The sequence below is a fragment of the Mugil cephalus genome, chromosome 1 (assembly GCF_022458985.1).
Source record: "Mugil cephalus isolate CIBA_MC_2020 chromosome 1, CIBA_Mcephalus_1.1, whole genome shotgun sequence".
NCBI lineage: Eukaryota > Metazoa > Chordata > Actinopteri > Mugiliformes > Mugilidae > Mugil > Mugil cephalus.
In genome coordinates, this window is record NC_061770.1 from 26,578,506 (window position 1) to 26,598,678 (window position 20,173).

The window sequence follows — 20,173 nt, forward strand, 5'->3', positions numbered from 1 at the left end:
GAGAATCTGTTTATTCAAATAACAGGTTCTCAATGAACATGAGGGTTCTGTCCTCACACACTAGAGGTCAGCGTCACACCATAAACCAGAACTGCACCAGGAAAAACTCAATGTATTCTCAGCTGGAGGACAAAACCTGAAACACCTGAAACACCTAAACACAGCTTCAAATAGATGAGGAAGAATCCCTATTTATATTCATAGAGCTGCATGTTTCTGATCCACAGAGCTGCATGTTTTTGATTATTTCTGATTCATAGAGCTGCATGTTTCTGATTCATAGAGCTGCATGTTTCTGATTCACAGAGCTGCATGTTTCTGATTTATAGAGGTGCATGTTTCTGATTCATAGAGCTGCATGTTTCTGATTTATAGAGCTGCATGTTTCTGATTCACAGAGATGAATGTTTCTGATTTATAGAGCTGCATGTTTCTGATTCATAGAACTTCATGTTTCTGATTCATAGAGCTGCATGTTTCTGATTTAAAGAGCTGCATGTTTCTGATTCATAGAGCTGCATGTTTCTGATTTATAGAGCTGCATGTTTCTGATTCATAGAGCTGCATGTTTCTGATTCATAGAGCTGCATGTTTCTGATTTACAGAGCTGCATGTTTCTGATTCATAGAGCTGCATGTTTCTGATTCATAGAGCTGCATGTTTCTGATTTATAGAGCTGAATGTTTCTGATTCATAGAACTTCATGTTTCTGATTCATAGAGCTGCATGTTTCTGATTTAAAGAGCTGCATGTTTCTGATCCATAGAGCTGCATGATTCTGGACTGAAGCATCAACACTCACTTTTCTTGGAGAGGGTCATGGAGGGTCGCAGGTTGAAAGATCGGAGGTCACAGTCACAGGTGTCCGAGTCTGGAAGGTAGAGCTGGGACTTCATGCTGATTGGACGGTGCCGGCCAAACACGCCCCTCTGGAAGTTCTTAGCCCCTCCCTTTTCGGTTTTACATTTGAAGAGCCGTAGCTTCCCCGTGGCGTCCTCCACACACTGCCACTTCTATCACACACAAACACACAAACATCACCATCATCCAGTGAGGTCAGGATTTATAACAAGAAGAGATTAATATGGAAAACATGGCTGGTCACATGACGGCCCTCCTCCTTCTTCTTCTCTGACTTTTCTGTTCTTTCATTTGCTCTTCGTTCTTCCTCCCTTCCTTCTCCCTCTTCGGTCTGAGCTGCTGATCTCTGACGGTTCATCTTCATTCATTTCCTTGCAGCGCTGTCGCTCTGCAGCCGTTCACCGTCAGACTAACGTGAGCTGAATGAAGTCGGTCACGGCTAACGAAGAACGCCTCGCCGTTAATTACATGCAGTGTTTCCTTGGGACTGTTTATCGGCGCTGTCTGTTGCTAAGAGACCAAATCATCTGGCTGAAAGGATTTTATTTGAAGAGGTTAATTAAAGCGAATGTGATGAGCTCAGTTCACATCTGGATTTTTATCGTTCTCACATGAGTCTGTTCACAGTATTAATAACATAAACGTTCTACATGGTCCTCTATGGGTGGACTCTGGGTGTAGAGGTCCTGGTTTTACTAATCATCAACTAATAAATAAATAAACATCAGGATGAGGAGTTTCCAGGATGAACAGAAACACGGAAGTAGAAGAACAAAGATTCATACTTGACACACACTTTCTAACTAAGAAACAGCTTCTTTCCATCTGCTGTCAGACTTAAATGCTCATTAACAGTCGCTCGCTGTCTGTCCCCATCATGTACTTTATATTTCAGATTTACTTTTAGTACAAGAATTTACGATGGAAAGAGTATTTCATTCTTATGTACTGCACAGGAATGAATGATTAAAGAATGAATGATCATTGGTTTATTCATCTAATTGGAACCAAGAAACTGTGGGACTGAGTTATGTTTCTGATTCATAGAGCTGCATGTTTCTGATTCATAGAGCTGCATGTTTCTGATTGACAGAGCTACATGTTTCTGATTCACAGAGCTGCGTGTTTCTGATCCGTAGAGCTGCATGTTTCTGATTCACAGAGCTGCATGTTTCTGATTCATAGAGCTGCATGTTTCTGATTCATAGAGCTGCATGTTTCTGATCTATAGAGCTGCATGTTTCTGATCCATAGAGCTGCATGTTTACCTGTCCCGTCTGCTGGCAGGGCGTCTGATACTCCGCCCTCTGACAGAGGTCTTTAACCCGTTGGTGTTTGGGGAGGAAGTTCTCCTCCTGTGACACCTCCTTCCCCTCAACGCGCTGGTGGAGCAGCTTCCTGGAAGAACAGAGCCGACAGAACATTAGCTTCTGTTCAGTCTGTTGGTTCTATCACAGCTGTGACGTATTTACCCTCTCTCCACCAGGAACGAGTCTCTCCACACCTTCGTCTTCTTGTTCACTACGAACCTGAGGACGGAGACAACATCAGAGTTTAGTCACGACTCCTGCAGGAGTTCAGCTGCTAGTAGTGAACCTCCTCCTCCTCCTCCTCCTCCATCACCTCCATCCTTCACTTCATTTCTATCGAGTCATCTGTTTCTCTTCGGGATGTCTTAACTTTCATGGTAATATCTGGATTAAAGAGGAACCAGGGGAACGGCTGCAGGACTTTTTCCTCTCGTTCCACTTGTGTCTTGATCGATTCAGAGAATAAACACAAACAGAAGGATTCAGTCTCTGAGGGAGAACGTTTAATACCACGCTGAATCTGTTCCAGACTCCTCTTTAATGATTTACCTGCAGACTGTTCAATGTTTCCACATTTTCAGACCTTCAGGTAGTTTCTGATGCCATATGAATCAGATATTATTTTAAAATGTAACATGAATTAATGTCAGTGACTTTCAGTGTGAATGCTGCTTCGTAGGATCACATCTCATCTTATATTTCTGTCTCCAAAGTGCAGGAAAAGCTTCTGATTCATACATGTCCAGTGTCTCCCTGTAAAAGCCAGAGAGTCGCTGAGTTCCTTCTGAAACACGACGTCTAATCCAGAGCGTTAGCAGCCGCGGGACAACACCACCCTGATCCGATCCTCGTGGTAAACTGTCCTGACTCTTCACAACAGGAGCATCTGCTCTAAATTACATTTACTTATTTACTTTTATCTTTGCTGCTTCTTGTTTTTCAGCCTGTGCCAGAGAGGAATCTGTCTTCCAGCTACTGTCTGAGGCCGAGGCCGAGGCGACTGCTCTGGACTCCAGACAGAAGAGGAAAAGGAACAGATGCTGCAGATGCTGCAGAGCTGAGAGGACGGGCAGGGACAACTACCACGTCTTCTTTTGTTGGACATGAACAAGGGAAATGGACTTTTTACTCATTTAAACGGGTCAAAACAGATCAAAACTGAGTAAATTTTCATTTCTGCATATGATTGTTTGTGTTGTATCATTTATAACAATTCACTGACCAGAGTTTTAGTTTTTTATGTTTGAACAATTAACATGCAGTTCATTGTATTTGGATTTTTTCCATTAGGTTTGATTTATTTTTTTCTCCTTTTTGATTTTGACAGAAAAAAAAAAAAAAAATAAACCAAAAAATGGACTGAAAACTAACGTCTGTGTCTCTTAATTCCTTCTCTGAACTGGTAAATATATATATTACATACGGTAGAACAGTCATTTCATTTTGTTACGGAAAAGTGAGGTTGACAAAAATGATTTATATATATTTTTTTTAAATAACATAATTAAAATTTCCAAGTGAATTTCAGCAACATTAGTTGAATGCTGTTTCTGTTTAGTTAAATTATAAATAACTGACATTGTGTCACTGATTAAAGTGAATGACCAGAAATATCTGATGTGTCATATTTGATCATGATTTTATACATAATCTTATATATATATATATTATAGTAAAATATTCATATTGAAATATGAACAACAAAATAAATAGCAAAGCTTTTCCCTGCTTTTGGCGGCCATTTTGGAAACGGCCCCCAAAAGCAGACTGCAGAGCCTGGATGAACCCACCAGGGGGCAGATGTGAGACGTTTGCTGTCACCTCTCCATGATAAAATATTAAATATATTTGTGATTCCACTCAACATTCGTGCTTTTAATGAACAGCGTAGTGTAGAGCACCTGTTGGCAGATTTGTCCGTGTCCAGCAGAGACAGGATGGACTTCCCGTCCATGTCCGGGGGCGTGTCGAGGCCGGCGATGTCCAGGATGGTGGGGGCCAGGTCGATGTTCAGGACCATGTGAGGGTTACTGACGCACACAAACACACACACGTTTAGATTTTAGACAACAGCATCGGTCAGACTTTAACAGTTAAAGACACAACAACTCAACTAAAACTAGAGTGAAACGGCTCCAGTGTAAAGACTCATGTGAACTCATATAGAACTGAATCAAACGCGTCCTCATGTTCCAGACGTGGGTTTTAAGTGTTCAGTCCGTTCATTGTGTCTGTGTTTTATTTTACTGTATTTTGTCAGAATGTGGCTGGAGAATAAAAACCCTCAAATATGTGGTTGTCGTCTGCTAAACAGTCGGAGCTGACTGACTTGTTGAAGCTGGAGGAGACTGAACCAGAACCTGTTAGTTTTGGTGGAAGGGACTAGAACATATTCAATATTGTGTTAGAGGGAAAAGAAACGTGCTCGTTGGAATCTCCGCAGACGACTGCAGCTTATTTACTCCTGTTTAATTTATTATCATTTTGTTGTATGCTCATTTACACATTATCAGTGTTGCTGCGGTGTCATTGTTATTTATTAATTATGTAAAAACTAAAGAAAGAATGAGTGAATGAATGAATGAATGAATGAATGAATGAGTGAGTGAGTGAGTTCCTTACATGCTGCCTTGCTCCACGTTTGGTCCTCGGATGTAAAACGGGACCCGGATGTCAAACTCGTACGGCATCGATTTACCTGCAACAACAACACAACAACAACCAAGTGTCAACACAAACATTAACCAACAGTGTATTAATATAAACAGACGCTGAGATGAAAAGTATTTTGAGCATGTATTTGACTTTAAAGAGTCAGAACGATGTTAAAGGCTCCGGCTGCTTTAACATCAGCTCATGGCTGGTTTTCAGTCACGAGGAACAATTATCTCATTTCCTCTGCTTCTAATTTGTGTTGTTTCCGTGTTTGTCTTTTAAATTACAGCTCGTTAACGGAGTCGGCGCCGCGCTTCATTAACTCATCTCTAACCTTTGACGAGGCCGAACTGTCCGATGTGGTAGCCGTGGTCCGACGTGTAGATGATGTAGGTGTTCTCCAGCTCCCCCGTCTCCACCAGCATGTTGTACAGCTGACACACACACACACACACACACACACACACACACACACACACACACACACACACACATGATTTATTTGGGGATGTATTTACTGTCATGATTTTACACTGACTAGAGTCTAGTTATGAGGATAAAGGTTTAAATGAAACAGAATAAGAAGCTACGAACCTAAAACTTAACGTTAAAATGACACAGATTAAAAAAAACACCAAAGAAATAAAGCAACAACTGTAACAGTGTCGCTGTGTGTAACTTGTTGCTGTAAGTTAAGTTCTATCTTTTACAACCGTCCCTCTCACAAGAGTTTTTAGATGAGGATTAGTTTTTGTTTCAGAGGTAAATAACTGATGGTTAAGCCACTGTCTGTGTCTACACATGGGTGGAGGGGGTGGAGGTCCGTGTGGAGGTGTGGGTGGAGGTGTGGGTGGAGGTTTGAGTGGAGGTGTGGGTGGAGGTCTGGATGGGGGTCTGGGTGGGGGTCTTGGTGGAGGTGTGGGTGGAGGTGTGGATGGAGGTCTGGATGGGGGTCTGGGTGGAGGTGTGGGAGGGGGTCTGGGTGGAGGTGTGGGTGGAGGTCTGGGTGGAGGTCTGGATGGGGGTCTGGGTGGGGGTCTGGGTGGAGGTGTGGGTGGAGGAGTGGATGGAGGTCTGGGTGGAGGTGTGGGTGGAGGTCTGGGTGGAGGACTGGGTGGAGGTGTGGGTGGAGGTCTGGGTGAAGGTATGGTTGGGGGTGTGGGTGGAGGTCTGGGTGGAGGTCTGCGTGGGGGTCTGGGTGGAGGTCTGGGTGGGGGTGTGGGTGGAGGTCTGGGTGGAGGACTGGGTGGAGGTGTGGGTGGAGGTCTTGGTGGAGGTCTGTGTGGGGGTCTGGGTGGAGGTGTGGGTGGGGGTGTGGGTGGAGGTGTGGGTGGGGGTCTGGGTGGAGGTGTGGGTGGAGGTGTGGGTGTGGGTGGAGGTCTGGGTGGAGGTCTGGGTGGAGGTCTGTGTGGAGGTCTGTGTGGAGGTGTGGGTGGAGGTCTGGGTGGAGGTGTGGGTGGAGGTCTGGGTGGAGGTCTGAGTGGAGGTCTGGGTGGAGGTGTGGGTGGAGGTGTGGGTGGGGGTCTGGGTGGAGGTGTGGGTGGAGGTCTGGTGTTACCTTCTCCACGCTGTCGTCCACAGACAGCAGCGTCTGCAGCCTCTTCCTCTGCAGCACGTTGGTGAACTCCATGTGGATCGGCCTCATGGGCCCCGTGTAGCGCATGATCCAGTGTTTGTCCGGGTTCGGAGCGTAGTTATAACTGGGAGTACTGGGGGGGGGGGGGGGGGGGGGGGGGGGACACGTTAATAATAATAACAACAACAACAACAACAACAATAATAATAATAAAAATAATAATAATAATGATAATAAAACTCATAACACTGCAGCATCATTTTTTTTCTGCTCAGGCTTTGTCTATGATCTGACCCCTGATTTGACCTCTGACCTCTGACCCCGGAGCTGAGGGGACCTCGACCCATCAGTCTGATCTGGTTTCAGGTTCAGGGTCAGTTCTCCACATGAAGCTGCTCAGAATGAGGAGGAGGTGGAGGAGGATGAACACTGTGTTCCATGTAGATAATGAATGAGTCCCATCAGTAAACTCCTCCTCTTCCTCCTCTTCCTCCTCCTCCTCCTCCTCCTCAGCAGCTGCATAATTTAATTTGTGTGTTGGGACAGAAATAACTGGACGCTGCAGCGACTGGAACCACATTCATGATGTTCAGATGAAGCTTCTTCTTCAAACCAGTTCCTCAGATTCATGAATCAGGAGGAAGTGGACGGAGACAGAGTCTGTTAATGCTACGCTAATGCTACGCTAACAGACATGTGATTAACTCTGAGGACGGACATTGACCTTATGAGGTGGTCAAACATGACTTTTATTCTAATCCACAGATTTATTTAATAAAAACTTAAAGACTTTGGCTTTCATTCCTTAAAGTCCAGATTCACTGGTTCTCAGCTTCCGTGTGGAGACGAAGTGGAGACTGTTCATATTGTCTGAGGCAGCTAACTGAGACTCTGCAGTATGAGCTGATACTGTCCTGGCCCTCATCTCATCTGTCTTGTGTCTGTACAAAGTTAAACAATAAAAATAAAGTATATAAAACATGCTCCGCTAATACTTTGTGAATCGTACTAAAAGCTAAAGACCAGGTCTGGTCCCTGGTTCCTCTGGACCTCAGTGTCTTAGTGTGTAGTTAATGTGAATGGATGTGATGCAGAGTGGGTGGGGGTGGTGGGGGCGTGGCCTACATGTGCTGGGAGGCGTTGGGGAAGGCGGTGCTGTACTGGGGGGCAGAGTCCTCGGGGCCATGGGGGGCCGCGTGGCTCAGGACCATCAGGACCGGCCGGTGAGGATAGACCCGCTTAGAGGAGCGGAAGTACCGGATGGACTCAGCCGTGATCAGGTCGGTCAGGTAGTCCTGGAGACGGAGAGACCGCGTTACCATGGAGACGCAACGCACACAGAGGGAGAGACCGCGTTACCATGGAGACGCAACACACACACACAGGGAGGGAGAGACCCCGTTACCATGGAGACGCAACACACACAGAGGGAGAGACCCCGTTACCATGGAGACGCAACACACACAGAGAGGGAGAGACGCCGTTACCATGGAGACGCAACACACACACACAGGGAGGGAGAGACCTCGTTACCATGGAGACGCAACACACACAGAGGGAGAGACCGCGTTAGCATGGAGACGCAACACACACACACAGGGAGGGAGAGACCTCGTTACCATGGAGACGCAACACACACACAGGGAGGGAGAGACCCCGTTACCATGGAGAGGGAGAGACGCCGTTACCATGGAGACACAACACACACAGAGGGAGAGACCCCGTTACCATGGAGACACACACAGAGAGGGAGAGACGCCGTTACCATGGAGACGCAACACACACACACAGAGAAGGAGGGAGTGACGTTGTTACCATGGAGACTCAACACACACAGAGGGAGACTCCGTTACCATGGAGATACAACACACACTCACACAGGAAGACCCCATCACCGTGGAAATAAAACACACACGGTGAGACACGATCTCACAACCTTTATCTGATTGTGTGTTTAAGTGTGTTTTGTTATTTTTGCGTGTTGTACGTTGTGTAGTGTTGTTGTGTGTTTGAATGTTATGTGTTGTGTTGCATGTTGTATATGTGTGTTTCTTTGTTGTGTTGTTGTACATTGTCTTGCATGTTGTTTATGTGTTTATGTGTTGTGTACGTGTGTTATCGCGCGTTGTGTTACACACTGTGTATTTGTGTTGCATGTGTTTATGTGTGTTTTGTGTTTAGTTGCATGTTTTGTATGTTGTGTATGTGTGTTGTATGTGTTGCTGTTGTGTATTGTGCAGTGTTGTGGTGTTTGTATGTCCTGACCTGTGGATACTGGGCTCCGTGTTTCTCTCTGACTCCGTTGCGACTCAGTGTGTAGTTGTAGAAGCGACTGTTCTTCACCAAACCCAACCACTCCCTCCAGCCGGGCGGCACGTACGAGCCGTTGTACTCGTTCAGATACTTCCCGAAGAAGGCTGCACAACACGGACGCACACACAGACACACACATTTAGGATGCTGAGAGTAGCTTCGTTAAAGCTCGTTAAGGCTCGTTAAGGCTCGTTCCACCCACCTGTCCTGTATCCAGTGTTGTTGAGATAAACCCCGAAGCTCCGAGGCTCGTGCTGCCGTTGCCATGACGGCGAGGAGCAGTTCTCGTTGTTGGTGTAGGTGTTGTGGTTGTGGACGTACCTGAAAGACGTAAAGAAGAGTGAAATGAAACACAAGCTTAAGCTGGCCCTTTAAGAGTGAGCTAGGAATAGAGTACGCTGGCCCTTTAAGAGTGAGCATAGAATAGAGTACGCTGGCCCTTTAAGAGTGAGCACAGAATAGAGTACGCTGGCCCTTTAAGAGTGAGCACAGAATAGAGTACGCTGGCCCTTTAAGAGTGAAGATAGAATAGAGTACGCTGGCCCTTTAAGAGTGAGGATAGAATAGAGTACGCTGGCCCTTTAAGAGTGAGCACAGAATAGAGTACGCTGGCCCTTTAAGAGTGAGCATAGAATAAAGTACGCTGGCCCTTTAAGAGTGAGGATAGAATAGAGTACGCTGGCCCTTTAAGAGTGAGGATAGAATAGAGTACGCTGGCCCTTTAAGAGTGAGCATAGAATAGAGTACGCTGGCCCTTTAAGAGTGAGGCTAGAATAGAGTACGCTGGCCCTTTAAGAGTGAGCATAGAATAGAGTACGCTGGCCCTTTAAGAGTGAGGAGCATAGAATAGAGTACGCTGGCCCTTTAAGAGTGAGGAGGTTGGGGTGGTGGATGGGCGTGTAGGAATATTAATTTCTGAAGAGAAGTCTGTGATTGGGTTTGGTGTGTGGTGTGTTGTGTGTTGTGTTGTGTGTTGTGTGTTGTGGAGACCTACTTCCCAGTGAGCATGCTCGAGCGTGATGGACAGCACATGGGCGTGGTCACAAAGGCGTTGGAGAAAGACGTCCCGCCCTCCTCCATGATGCGGCGAGTCTTGTTCATGGCCTGCATCGATCCTGCACAGAGACAACCATTAGCATCGTCTGGCTAACGCCATCGACCAATCAGACGGCAGCGCTAACGTTATCAACCAATCAGACGGCGGCGCTCACCCAGCTCCAGGTCCTGGTCGTCGGTCAGGATCAGGATGACGTTGGGCCGGATGTTTCTTCTGTCTCTCTGGAGGCGGGGCTTCAGCCGCTGTCCAGACAGCAAGTAGGCGTGGCCCAGCGACACCGTCATGAACAGGAAGAGGAGGAGTCGGCCCGCCATGGCCCCCGACCCTCAGTCAAATTATCAGACTCCTCCCCACCAAGAGTCTCAGCTTCTGGAAGACACAGAGGAAAAGATGGAGGATGGAATCTGTAGTCCACAAACACTTCCTGTTTAGGAAAAGACTACGTTTCAGAGGAACGTGGGTCTCTGAAGCTTTTTTAAACAAACTGGAGCTGAAACGTAAAATAAATAAATGAAAATAAATGAAATAAAAAATAAAATAATAGAACAATAAAAATAATGTAAATAATAAATAAATAAATAAATAGAGCAGGATTGTTGTGTTGACTTATCCATGTTTGTGTGTTGTATGATGTTGTGTGTTGTATCGTGTTGTTTGTGTGTGTGTCGTGTCACATTGTGTGTTCATGTGTTGTGTCATGTTGTGTTTGTGTGTAATATGTGTTTTGTGTATTTGTGTATTGCATGTTTGTGTTTTGTGTTGTGTTGTGTTGTGTGTATTTGTGTGTTGCATGTTTACGTGCTGTATGATGTTGTGTATTTGTGTTGTGCCATGATGTGTTTGCGTGTTGTGTGTTTGTGTTGTGCCATGCTGTGTTTGTGTGTTGTGTGTTTGTGTTGTGCCATGCTGTGTTTGTGTGTTTATGTTGTGCTATACTATGTTTGTGTATTTGTGTTGTGCCATGCTGAGGTATTTGTGTTGTGCCATGCTGTGTTTGTGTGTTGTGTTGTGTGTTGTGTGTTTGTGTTGTGCCATGCTGCGGTCTTTGTGTTGTGTATTTGTGTTGTGCCATGCTGCGGTTTGTTTGTTGTGTGTTTGTGTTGTGTATTTGTGTTGTGCCATGCTGTGTTTGTGTGTTGTGTATTTGTGTTGTGTGTTTGTGTGTTGTGTGTTTGTGTTGTGCCATGCTGCGGTTTGTTTGTTGTGTATGTGTGTTGTGTATTTGTGTTGTGCCATGTTGCGGTCTGTGTGTTGTGTTGTGTGTTTGTGTTGTGTATGTGTGTTGTGTATTTGTGTTGTGCCATGCTGTGTTTGTGTGTTTGTGTATTCGTGTTGTGTTTGTATGTTGTGTGTTTGTGTTGTGCCATGCTGTGTTTGCGTGTTGTGTATGTGTGTTGTGCCATGCTGCGGTTTGTTTGTTGTGTTTGTGTGTTGTGTATTTGTGTTGTGCCATGCTGCGGTCTGTGTGTTGTGTATGTGTGTTGTGTGTTTGTGTTGTGCCATGCTGCGGTTTGTTTGTTGTGTTTGCGTGTTGTGTATGTGTGTCGTGTATTTGTGTCATGCCATGCTGTGTTTGTGTTGTGTGTTTGTGTGTTGTGTGTTTGTGTTGTGTATTTGTGTTGTGCCATGCTGCGGTCTGTGTGTTGTGTATGTGTGTTGTGTGTTTGTGTGTTGTGTATTTGTGTTGTGCCATGCTGCGGTCTGTGTGTTGTGTATGTGTGTTGTGTGTTTGTGTGTTGTGTATTTGTGTTGTGTATGTGTGTTGTGTGTTTGTGTTGTGCCACGCTGCGTTTGTGTGTTGTGTGTTTGTGTTGTGCCACGCTGCGGTCTGTGTGTTGTGTCTAATGTTTTCTGCGGTGACGGTTACGTCCTCATTGTTCCTCCAGGTTCTCAGGAGAACGTTCCGTCTCCGGCTGAACTCTGAGGCTCTAAGCTCCGAACAGACCAGTTACCAGCGGAGCTCATGTGATTCAGGAATTTATCCCGTCACCTTTTCACACATGAAAGAAACTCTTAATGCCACTAATTATTCGCAGAGTTCACAGCCACACGAGACAGAGACCAATCAGCTGATGCTGCTGGTTTCTACCTGCTGAGGCTGAATAAGAAGTCAGGACGTGTTTGCTGTTTCATTCACTGTGAAGACCGTGTACGCCACCACCAGGCAGGTCTGATCATTATTATTATTATTATTACATCCAACAATTAAAGCCCTGAGTGAATCTAATACAAAGGAAAACATGAAGTAGAATCTTAAAAGGCAGAGACACAACAACAACACATCAGAACTAAGGTGGAGACGAGACACAGGTGAGACGAATGAGGGGAGGAGCCTGGAGACAAGAGACAGGAAGTAAAAGTACCTTAAAACTGATTACAAAATAAAACAAGATATACCGGGAAACCAAGGTGGATGACCAACGGTCGGGCTAACAACGACTGGACCAGATGTAGCTGAGCTGTTTTAGTCTGATGGTTGGTTGGTGGTCAGAGCCTGGGAGTCACCAGTGGAAATGCTAATGGTAATGCTAGCAGAGTTGTGGCACCACTAGTAGTGACGCTATAATGGCAACATTAATGGCAATAGTGGAGATGCTAATGGTGAAGCTTGTGGTGTTACCCAGGGATGCTATTGGTGATGCTAGAGGGGATAGTAACGGTGACGCTAATGGCAAAGCTTGTGGTGATCCCAATGGCTATGCTAACGGAGACACTAGTGCAGATGCTGATGCGCTTGTCAGAAGTGATGCTAATGGCTATGCTAATGGAAACCCTAATGGTGACACCAGAGGCAACGCTACAGTCAGGGAATGTGAACTTTTTGTTGAATGGTGTCACGTGTGTGAGTCGTCATTAGGATTCAGTGACATTTATTAGAACAAGTTCAGAAAAGACTCAAACTAAAACATGAGTTGATAGATTATCAGAGCAAACTCTGTATTTGGAGAACAGGTGTAGTTCAGGTGATGTTTCCTGGTCACAGCTGATTATCCCTCTGATCAGAACACAGTTCTACTCTGACGACCACTAAAACACAACTCTCTGATTAATTACACACATTAGCGTTTAGCCAGAGGAGCTAACACCAGTTAGTTAGTCAGACGGTTCTTTAAACACTTTAATCATGTGAGGAGCTGATCTGATGGATCAGGACTGAAGAAGTTCTGGTTCCACTCGGCCCTGAAAACTCTCAGCTCTACAGACGACACCACAGTATTTATAACCACATTTAGACTGACATGTGCAATAACTCATGTTCACTTTCTGTTCATATACTTGTACATAAACCACATATTCAACGTCATTATAGAGCAACAACTCAGAACACAGGCTCAGCTCTGCTTGTCTTCTTATTCTTATTCCCTACTTTGCTGTTTGTTCTTAACACTGGTTCAGTCTGAGTAGGAGCTGCTGGAATGAAAAGTAATTTCCCCCTGGGATCAATAACTTCATTCCGACTCTGATGATGTGTCTGTTAGTGTGTAACTGGCTCTGGATTACGGTCAGATCGAATGTGAACCTCCATCTGGTTGTACAGGGTGCGTCTACTGAACAGGTCAGAGAGGCCAAACTATTGGACGTGACTATTGATGAAACACTTTCTGGTCGACAGGTAGAATCTGAGATGAGTGGAAGTACCTCAGTGCTGAGGAGGGCAGCACATGACAGTTAAACTGGTGTTACAGTCTTTGGTACCGTCCTGTTGTCGACTATTGTCCAACAATATGGTCTATATGTCCTCAAACTGGCCGTCCACTGCCCTGGGGGGAGACACATGGAGGAGACGCATGGAGGAGACGCATGGAGGGGACGCATGGAGGGGACGCATGGAGGAGACGCATGGAGGAGACACATGGAGGAGACGCATGGAGGAGACGCATGGAGGAGACGCATGGAGGAGACACATGGAGGAGACGCATGGAGGAGACGCATGGAGGAGACGCATGGAGGAGATTCATGGAGGAGACGCATGGAGGAGACACATGGAGGAGACGCATGGAGGAGACACATGGAGGAGACGCATGGAGGAGACGCATGGAGGAGACACATGGAGCGCTGATTTGGACGACAGAAGACCAAACACTGGTTTATAGTGACTCAAAAACCTTATAATAAACCTTATAATATGTTGCTACAGCTTCAACGCACAAAAAGTAGACATGGACATGAACTAGAAATGTCTTCAGCGTTCAGTGAGACTCTGCCTCTACCAAGAACCGAGGATCTTCAGAGAACTGTGATGTCAGACACTGGACACATGGAGCAGAGATTCAAAGATGAAAGAGATTTATTATCTGTAACCTGGTGACGTTTTGCTAAATGTCTGGATTCTTATTTATTTTGTATTAGTATTTTAATTTGCACTACATCACGTTTAGGTCTGACTGAGTGTTTGGACCCGGAGGAACAGTCTTCACCACGGATGTGAAGTCTGATCCATAAGGAAGCAAAACAAACACTGATCTCAGGCTCCGCTGCTTTGAATCCTGATACTTTCTTTCATTTGATATTCATGGAGTCACAGAGCCTGAAAATGAAGCTGCTGCTGCTGATTCCTCATATGCATATATATATATATATACATCTATATATATATATATATATATATATATATATATACATATATATATAATAATATATCATTTATATATATATATATATATATATATATATGCATATATATATACATCTATATATTTACTTGATATTCTTAGATATTATTCTTCTGAGAGGAGGGTAATATCATATCCTCACCTCGGCCTCCAGTGGCCACAGCAAACGTACAGAAACAGAGACAAGAGACGTCACTTTGAGGAAGATGGACACTTCAAATGAACTGGTCACATGACCCCCTGCATCATCTCCGGTGACGGGTAAAACTTTTATATCGATACGTCTGGCAAACCTCAGGAAAGTGTAAAAACGTTTTTCGTGAGATTTCCCTGCAGCAGGTTTGCTGCTGGTCCCGGGGGACGGAGGCGTCCACATACTTTTGGCTGAATCTATATTATCAGTCACGCTCTCCTGAACCACGAACAAGATCTCCAGACGCCTCTGGGACCAGAAATCCTGTCGTCTGTCATCCTGATGTGGCCTCTCTGTGTCTCCTCGTTCACATTCGCTCATTAATATTCATGAGGCGTGGGCGGAGCCTCACAGAAGATACAGCTGGCTTGCCAAGTGACTCAAATGTGGTTCATGTCAATAAAGGGAGGCAGAGACAAACCGGCAGCGGCTGGTCATTCATATTCATGAGTGGTTTCTATGCACAGACAGCAGCGGGGGGGCAGGTGGTGGAGGGGGGGTTAATATACCCCAGAGCTGAGGTTAAAGGTCACGGCTTGTGGGTGAGAGGTCAGAGGTCAGCTCATCCCTTCCTGACACAGCTCTGAGGAGGAGGAGGAGGAGGAGCCTTTACAGTATGTGATGAGTCTGATCGATGCGTCAGCTGATATTTCCTGACTTCTACCAATAAACATGTCAGCAGTTATTCAGATTCACATCCAGTCTCAGCCTTTCGTTCTTTCACTCTGTCGACGATGCACCGAACGTCTAAAAACTGGTTTATCTCAGATCTTCACTCTGATCCTGACAATTAAAAACGCTCTGCATCAGCTGGACCGTCCTCCAACCAACCACACACATCCAGTTCAGACGACATGTATGACTACTACATCACCACATTAAGCCCCTCCTCCCAAAACTTTGATTGGCTCAGCAGAATCAGATCCCAACAGCTCTGGATCGACCATCTCTCAAAGGGTTTCATTTGACTTCTTCAGCCAGACACAAGAACCGGTTAAGATTCCTACACGGCCTTCCACCACCCCAACCTCCTCACCCTTAAAGGGCCAGCGTGCTCCCTGGACAGCTTCAGAAACCTCTTCCTTCAACAGATTCCAGACACATGAACCAGAGCGGAGTTATGGACACCTCCTTGTCCGTCTGACCTTCATTAAATCTTAATGAACGAAGCTGGAGACACGGAAACATCTTGGACATGTTGTGTCAGTGTTGGAGAGAAAGGACAATTTAAAGCTTTGTTCCTGAAATCAATCATATCCTGTGGGTCTGGGTCTGTTAAAGACGCTTCATCTAAGTCTGATGGTGAGTTTATGTTTCCATCAGGAACATCTGAAAATCCACAAGTCTTTGAGAAGTGAAGACTCGGAGGAAACGTCTACAGCCCCGTGTTTCAGCTCATTGTTCCGGTGGTTAATAAATAAACCAGCCGATCTTGAATCTCAGTCTAGGAGTTGGTTTAAGTTGCTTTTTCCTTCTTGTTTCTTTGCACCACCACCACCTCCGCCCAGCTCCTCCTCTGATGCTGCCTCAGGCCTCCCATGTAGGCAGATGATCCCAGCACAGAGTCGTTCATCCACAAATAAAATGACCTCCCGTTCTGCAGCAGCACCACGGAGACGTCTGCAGAAACTTTGCTTCCACAACAAGACACGAACTCAGGGAGCAAACGTGGAAATAAAAGAAAAATGTTCGAGATGTATGAGAGTATAAATCTGAGCTAATTACTGTTTTAAGGAAAGTCTAATTAGTTTGAACAAAGGTTGAATTATCTGTTCGACGGCTGCTGAGAAAAAGCTTTGAAGAAACTGATTCATGGATTAAATTAATATAAAATGAACTGAGAATGAGACAATAAGAAACAACCAAACGGAACAAAGAGCAGTTTTACTAATTACCACGTCACTCTTCTTCTATAAATACTACATGCCGACACTCTGCAGCGCCACCATCAGTTAGACCCAGACATCAGCATCTGTTTTACTGTATTTAATGACTTTCCCTAATACTTCCATGTGCAGACAGCCCGTGCTTCTGTTTCCAGACTCCGATGAACCCGATATCCCTCTGAAGGCCGAGGACAGGAGCATCTCCCAGAGACCTGGCTCTGTGGACTTCACTGCTTTCTGTACATAAAGTTTTTGTCCCGCAGTCATATCGTATTACTGTACGACTTAGAGAAGTAGAAACAGGAAACTGAACACTGTCTTCTAGCAAAGACCAACAGTCCTCTGGTCTTTTACCGTCAACAACATGTTAATGCTGCTCTCAACACGAGTCTCACTGAGTTTAATTTCAGTTGAAAAGAAACTGAATCTGCCACTAGACACAAACTGTCAGAGATGAAGGTTCCTACACACCTGTCCATCAACCCCAACCTCCTCACCCTTAAAGGGCCGGCGCACTCACTTTGCCTCCCAACAGATTTCTGACGAATGAATCATCTTTTAAACTTGTTCTTCTCAAGAACTGAAAAGGTGAACCCAGCTGGAAATAAACAAAGATACTGACAAAAGAGTTCTTACACTTCATACTGGTTTGCTCTAGAGCCGCTTTGTTCCATCTTTGAACGGTATTTTTTATTCATGAAAGCACTTTGCACTTGAAAAAAAATCAAAAGTCTGTGTTTATTTTTGACTTGCTTGATTGTTTTTTAAGAGTGGAAATATATTATAGTGAAATAAATCGAGATACTGTGATGGTTCAACAAACCCCCCCCAAAAAACAGACATATGCTTCTCCTGACATATTTACGCTACATATAAAAACTTTGTTGCATCGCCACATTAAGCCCCGCCCCAAACGATTTGATTGGATCATACCTGGAGCATAATCAGTTCCCAAAGGAGAATCCAGACCACAAACAAAGAAAAAAATGACTCACCGTCTGGCAAAGATCTGAGACAAGACACTTGAGAAATAAAGATTCCTACACGCCCGTCTACCAACCCCAGCCTCCTCCCCCTTAAAGGGCCGGCGTACTCGATCTAAAGAGCTCATTGAAAAGCCGTCCAACAGATTTCTGACAAACTGACAACACTATGAATGCCTCTCACTGATTTCATATTACTGTATGATCTGAGGAAGTAGAAACAGGAAACTGAACATCGTCTACTGCCCCCGAGACGTGTTCTATCGAAGACTTTCCTGTCAACAAATCCCATGCAACAAACCAAAACCAACACGTTTTGAATCCTTGCTCCAAACTACCGGCTCCTGCTCCTACAGGTGTGAATATTTAGAAGGTTCATCTCAGAAATATAAAGTTTAATTCGATTAAGAGCACACACTTAAAACCCGCTGCTACGCACAAAGAGGAGGAAATGATGCTTTAGTTGAGAGTATTTCTTAGCTGCAGATGAATCCACATGTTGAGCATGATTGAGTAATACTTTCACATGCAGCAACTAGTTGGTAGCGACATTCATCGATGGTTTGATTAAACTTCCTGACAAAAAAACAACACACAAAAAACTTTAAACTGATCTAAGACATCATCTATGTCCATGAAGCCACCGTCAAATACACCAGAACATTTGTTGCCTTATATTTGGTGAATGTGCACTTTGTTTTCTACTTCATTTCCTTTCACATATATTTCTTTCTAAAATATAGAAAATGAATACGACGACTATGAGTCACATCAGGAACTGATGAGACGGGAGAAACGATCTGAACCCGATAGAGATTTTCTTTTTACACGTGAAGAGAAACTCAGAATAAGAACAGAACACTTCCTGAACTCATTTATATCTGAACTATTTTAAAAGCCCTGAGCTCTGAAAGGCTTGAAACTAAACGAAGGACGTGTAGAAGAACTTACTGCAGCCGAGAACTCAACATGAAGTCAGTCAGACAGGCAGAGCAGACAGAAACCCGTCTCTTCTCTTTCTCTGTTCCTCTTCCTCCCGGTTTCACTTCTCCCTCGCGTGAGGTTTAATGTGTCTCAGCTTCTCTTTTTCTTGTCCCCTCCATCCTTTGTCTTCTTCTTCATCGGTGCCTCTACCTCGTCCTCATGGTCCTCCCCCGTGCTGCCTTGCTCGTAGGCGGCGACAGGACCGACGACCTCCCAGGTCCTCCTCTGGGCTCAGGTGGTGTTGGCCGTTGCCGTGGAGGCAGACATGGCAATAATCCCCGTGGCAACAGCTCTCTCCCCTCGACGACCGGACGCTGAAACAACAGCTCTCCTCCTCCGTCTCTTTATCACTTTCTCTCTCTCGATCTTTTTATACCTCCTATTCTCTGGCTCTCGCCATCACTCCCTCCCCTCCTCCCTCCCCCCTCCTCCCCCTCCTCCTCCTCTCTGCATTGTCTCTCTATCGCCTCATCACTTTCCCATCTCTCTCTGCCCGTTGTGTCTGAATATATCTAGTCAGAGACCAGAGATGCGTTTCATTAAGACGGATTCATTTCCTGTCAACATATGTGAGAAGAAGAAGACGACGAAGAAGAAACCATAAAAACTCATTAACGTAAATGTCTGTAGCTCAGAGAACTTGGTTAGTGAGAGATTTTACTCTTTACTACCATCTGTGCCCATCCACCACCCCGACCTCCACACTCTCAAAGGGCCAGCGTACTCTATCTAAAGCGCCCGATGGATCATTGGACAGCCACAGCCTCCACACAGACATTCCCCATAGACCCCTTCAGTTTGTAAACAGTTTGAGGGGCGGGGCTTAGCTGGAGGCAGAACATCCCAAACACGACAGCCTGTAAACACCAGCTAGCATGTTTCAATGGACGAGGAAAACTAAAAGTACTACTAAAAGTAGACTATCACTCACTCTCACTACCTGGATGGACGATTTGACCAAAGGACACAGGGGAGACGAAGTCTGGTCTGTCTTTACCAAGTGAAGTGTCTCCAACAAAGATATTACAAGAAGTAAGAGGAACCACTGTGGAGGGAATGTAGTAAATACAACTTCTGCTTGGACACCCCTGAAACGTACATATAATCCTCCAAATAATGATTAAGTCCCAGTTTATTCTAACCCAGTTTTCCAGGCTGAAAATGATGATGCATTACATATTATATACATATGTATATGTATATTGTTATATGTTACCGTGCAATGACAATAAAGACTCTAATCTAATCTAATTAATCTGACCTGATATCAAATGTGTCTCACACTTTTAATTTCAATTCTTCTAATCGTGTTCAACCAAAGTTGTCTGTGACAGGCAGTGACTGGTATAACACAAAACTTCAACTTAGTGTTTTGCTTTTTCAGTTTTGGTCCCAAAAAAACAGCAACACAACATTTTCCCAGCTGACAGGGACAATGTTCGCCTCCAGCTTCCTTCTGTTTCGCCTCCAGCTAACGCCCGGACGTCCCAGTGAGGCCATGACGGGCCGATAAACAACGTTTGTGTTAGCTTCCAGGCTAAATCCATCGAGCACTTTGGATGGCACACTGGCCCTTTAAGAGTGAGGAGGTTGGGGTGGTGGATGGGTAAAAAGTCCCGTCGGCTCCAAACATTTAGATTAAGGTTCTTTTTATTCCTGGACGACTTCTTTCTCTGTTTTCTTTTTCTTCTTCTCACACGTGTAGACAGGAAAACCTCGTCCCTCCACAGATTTCTGAACAC

At 45.0% G+C, this 20,173-nt stretch overlaps 1 protein-coding gene across 9 annotated transcripts in view; it reads right to left on the reverse strand.

Annotated features, from left to right (window-relative positions):
• The window catches only part of LOC125008593 (extracellular sulfatase Sulf-2-like), a 56,100-nt gene that overhangs the window by 8,772 nt on the left and 27,155 nt on the right, over positions 1–20,173 (reverse strand). For 7 of the 9 annotated variants that reach the window (XM_047585937.1, XM_047585930.1, XM_047585954.1 and 4 more), the window contains 12 exons: positions 9,927–10,141; positions 9,710–9,830; positions 8,918–9,036; positions 8,668–8,819; positions 7,528–7,697; positions 6,385–6,535; positions 5,161–5,260; positions 4,794–4,869; positions 4,073–4,201; positions 2,334–2,390; positions 2,130–2,259; positions 803–1,013 (listed from right to left, as the gene is read on the reverse strand). In XM_047585937.1, the coding sequence (XP_047441893.1) occupies positions 803–1,013; positions 2,130–2,259; positions 2,334–2,390; positions 4,073–4,201; positions 4,794–4,869; positions 5,161–5,260; positions 6,385–6,535; positions 7,528–7,697; positions 8,668–8,819; positions 8,918–9,036; positions 9,710–9,830; positions 9,927–10,086 (1,576 nt within the window). In that variant the 5' untranslated portion in view covers positions 10,087–10,141. Of the gene's footprint in view, positions 1–802; positions 1,014–2,129; positions 2,260–2,333; positions 2,391–4,072; positions 4,202–4,793; positions 4,870–5,160; positions 5,261–6,384; positions 6,536–7,527; positions 7,698–8,667; positions 8,820–8,917; positions 9,037–9,709; positions 9,831–9,926; positions 10,142–18,398; positions 18,783–20,173 lie in introns of those variants that run through there. The other 2 variants (XM_047585906.1, XM_047585899.1) reach the window with 2 other exon arrangements.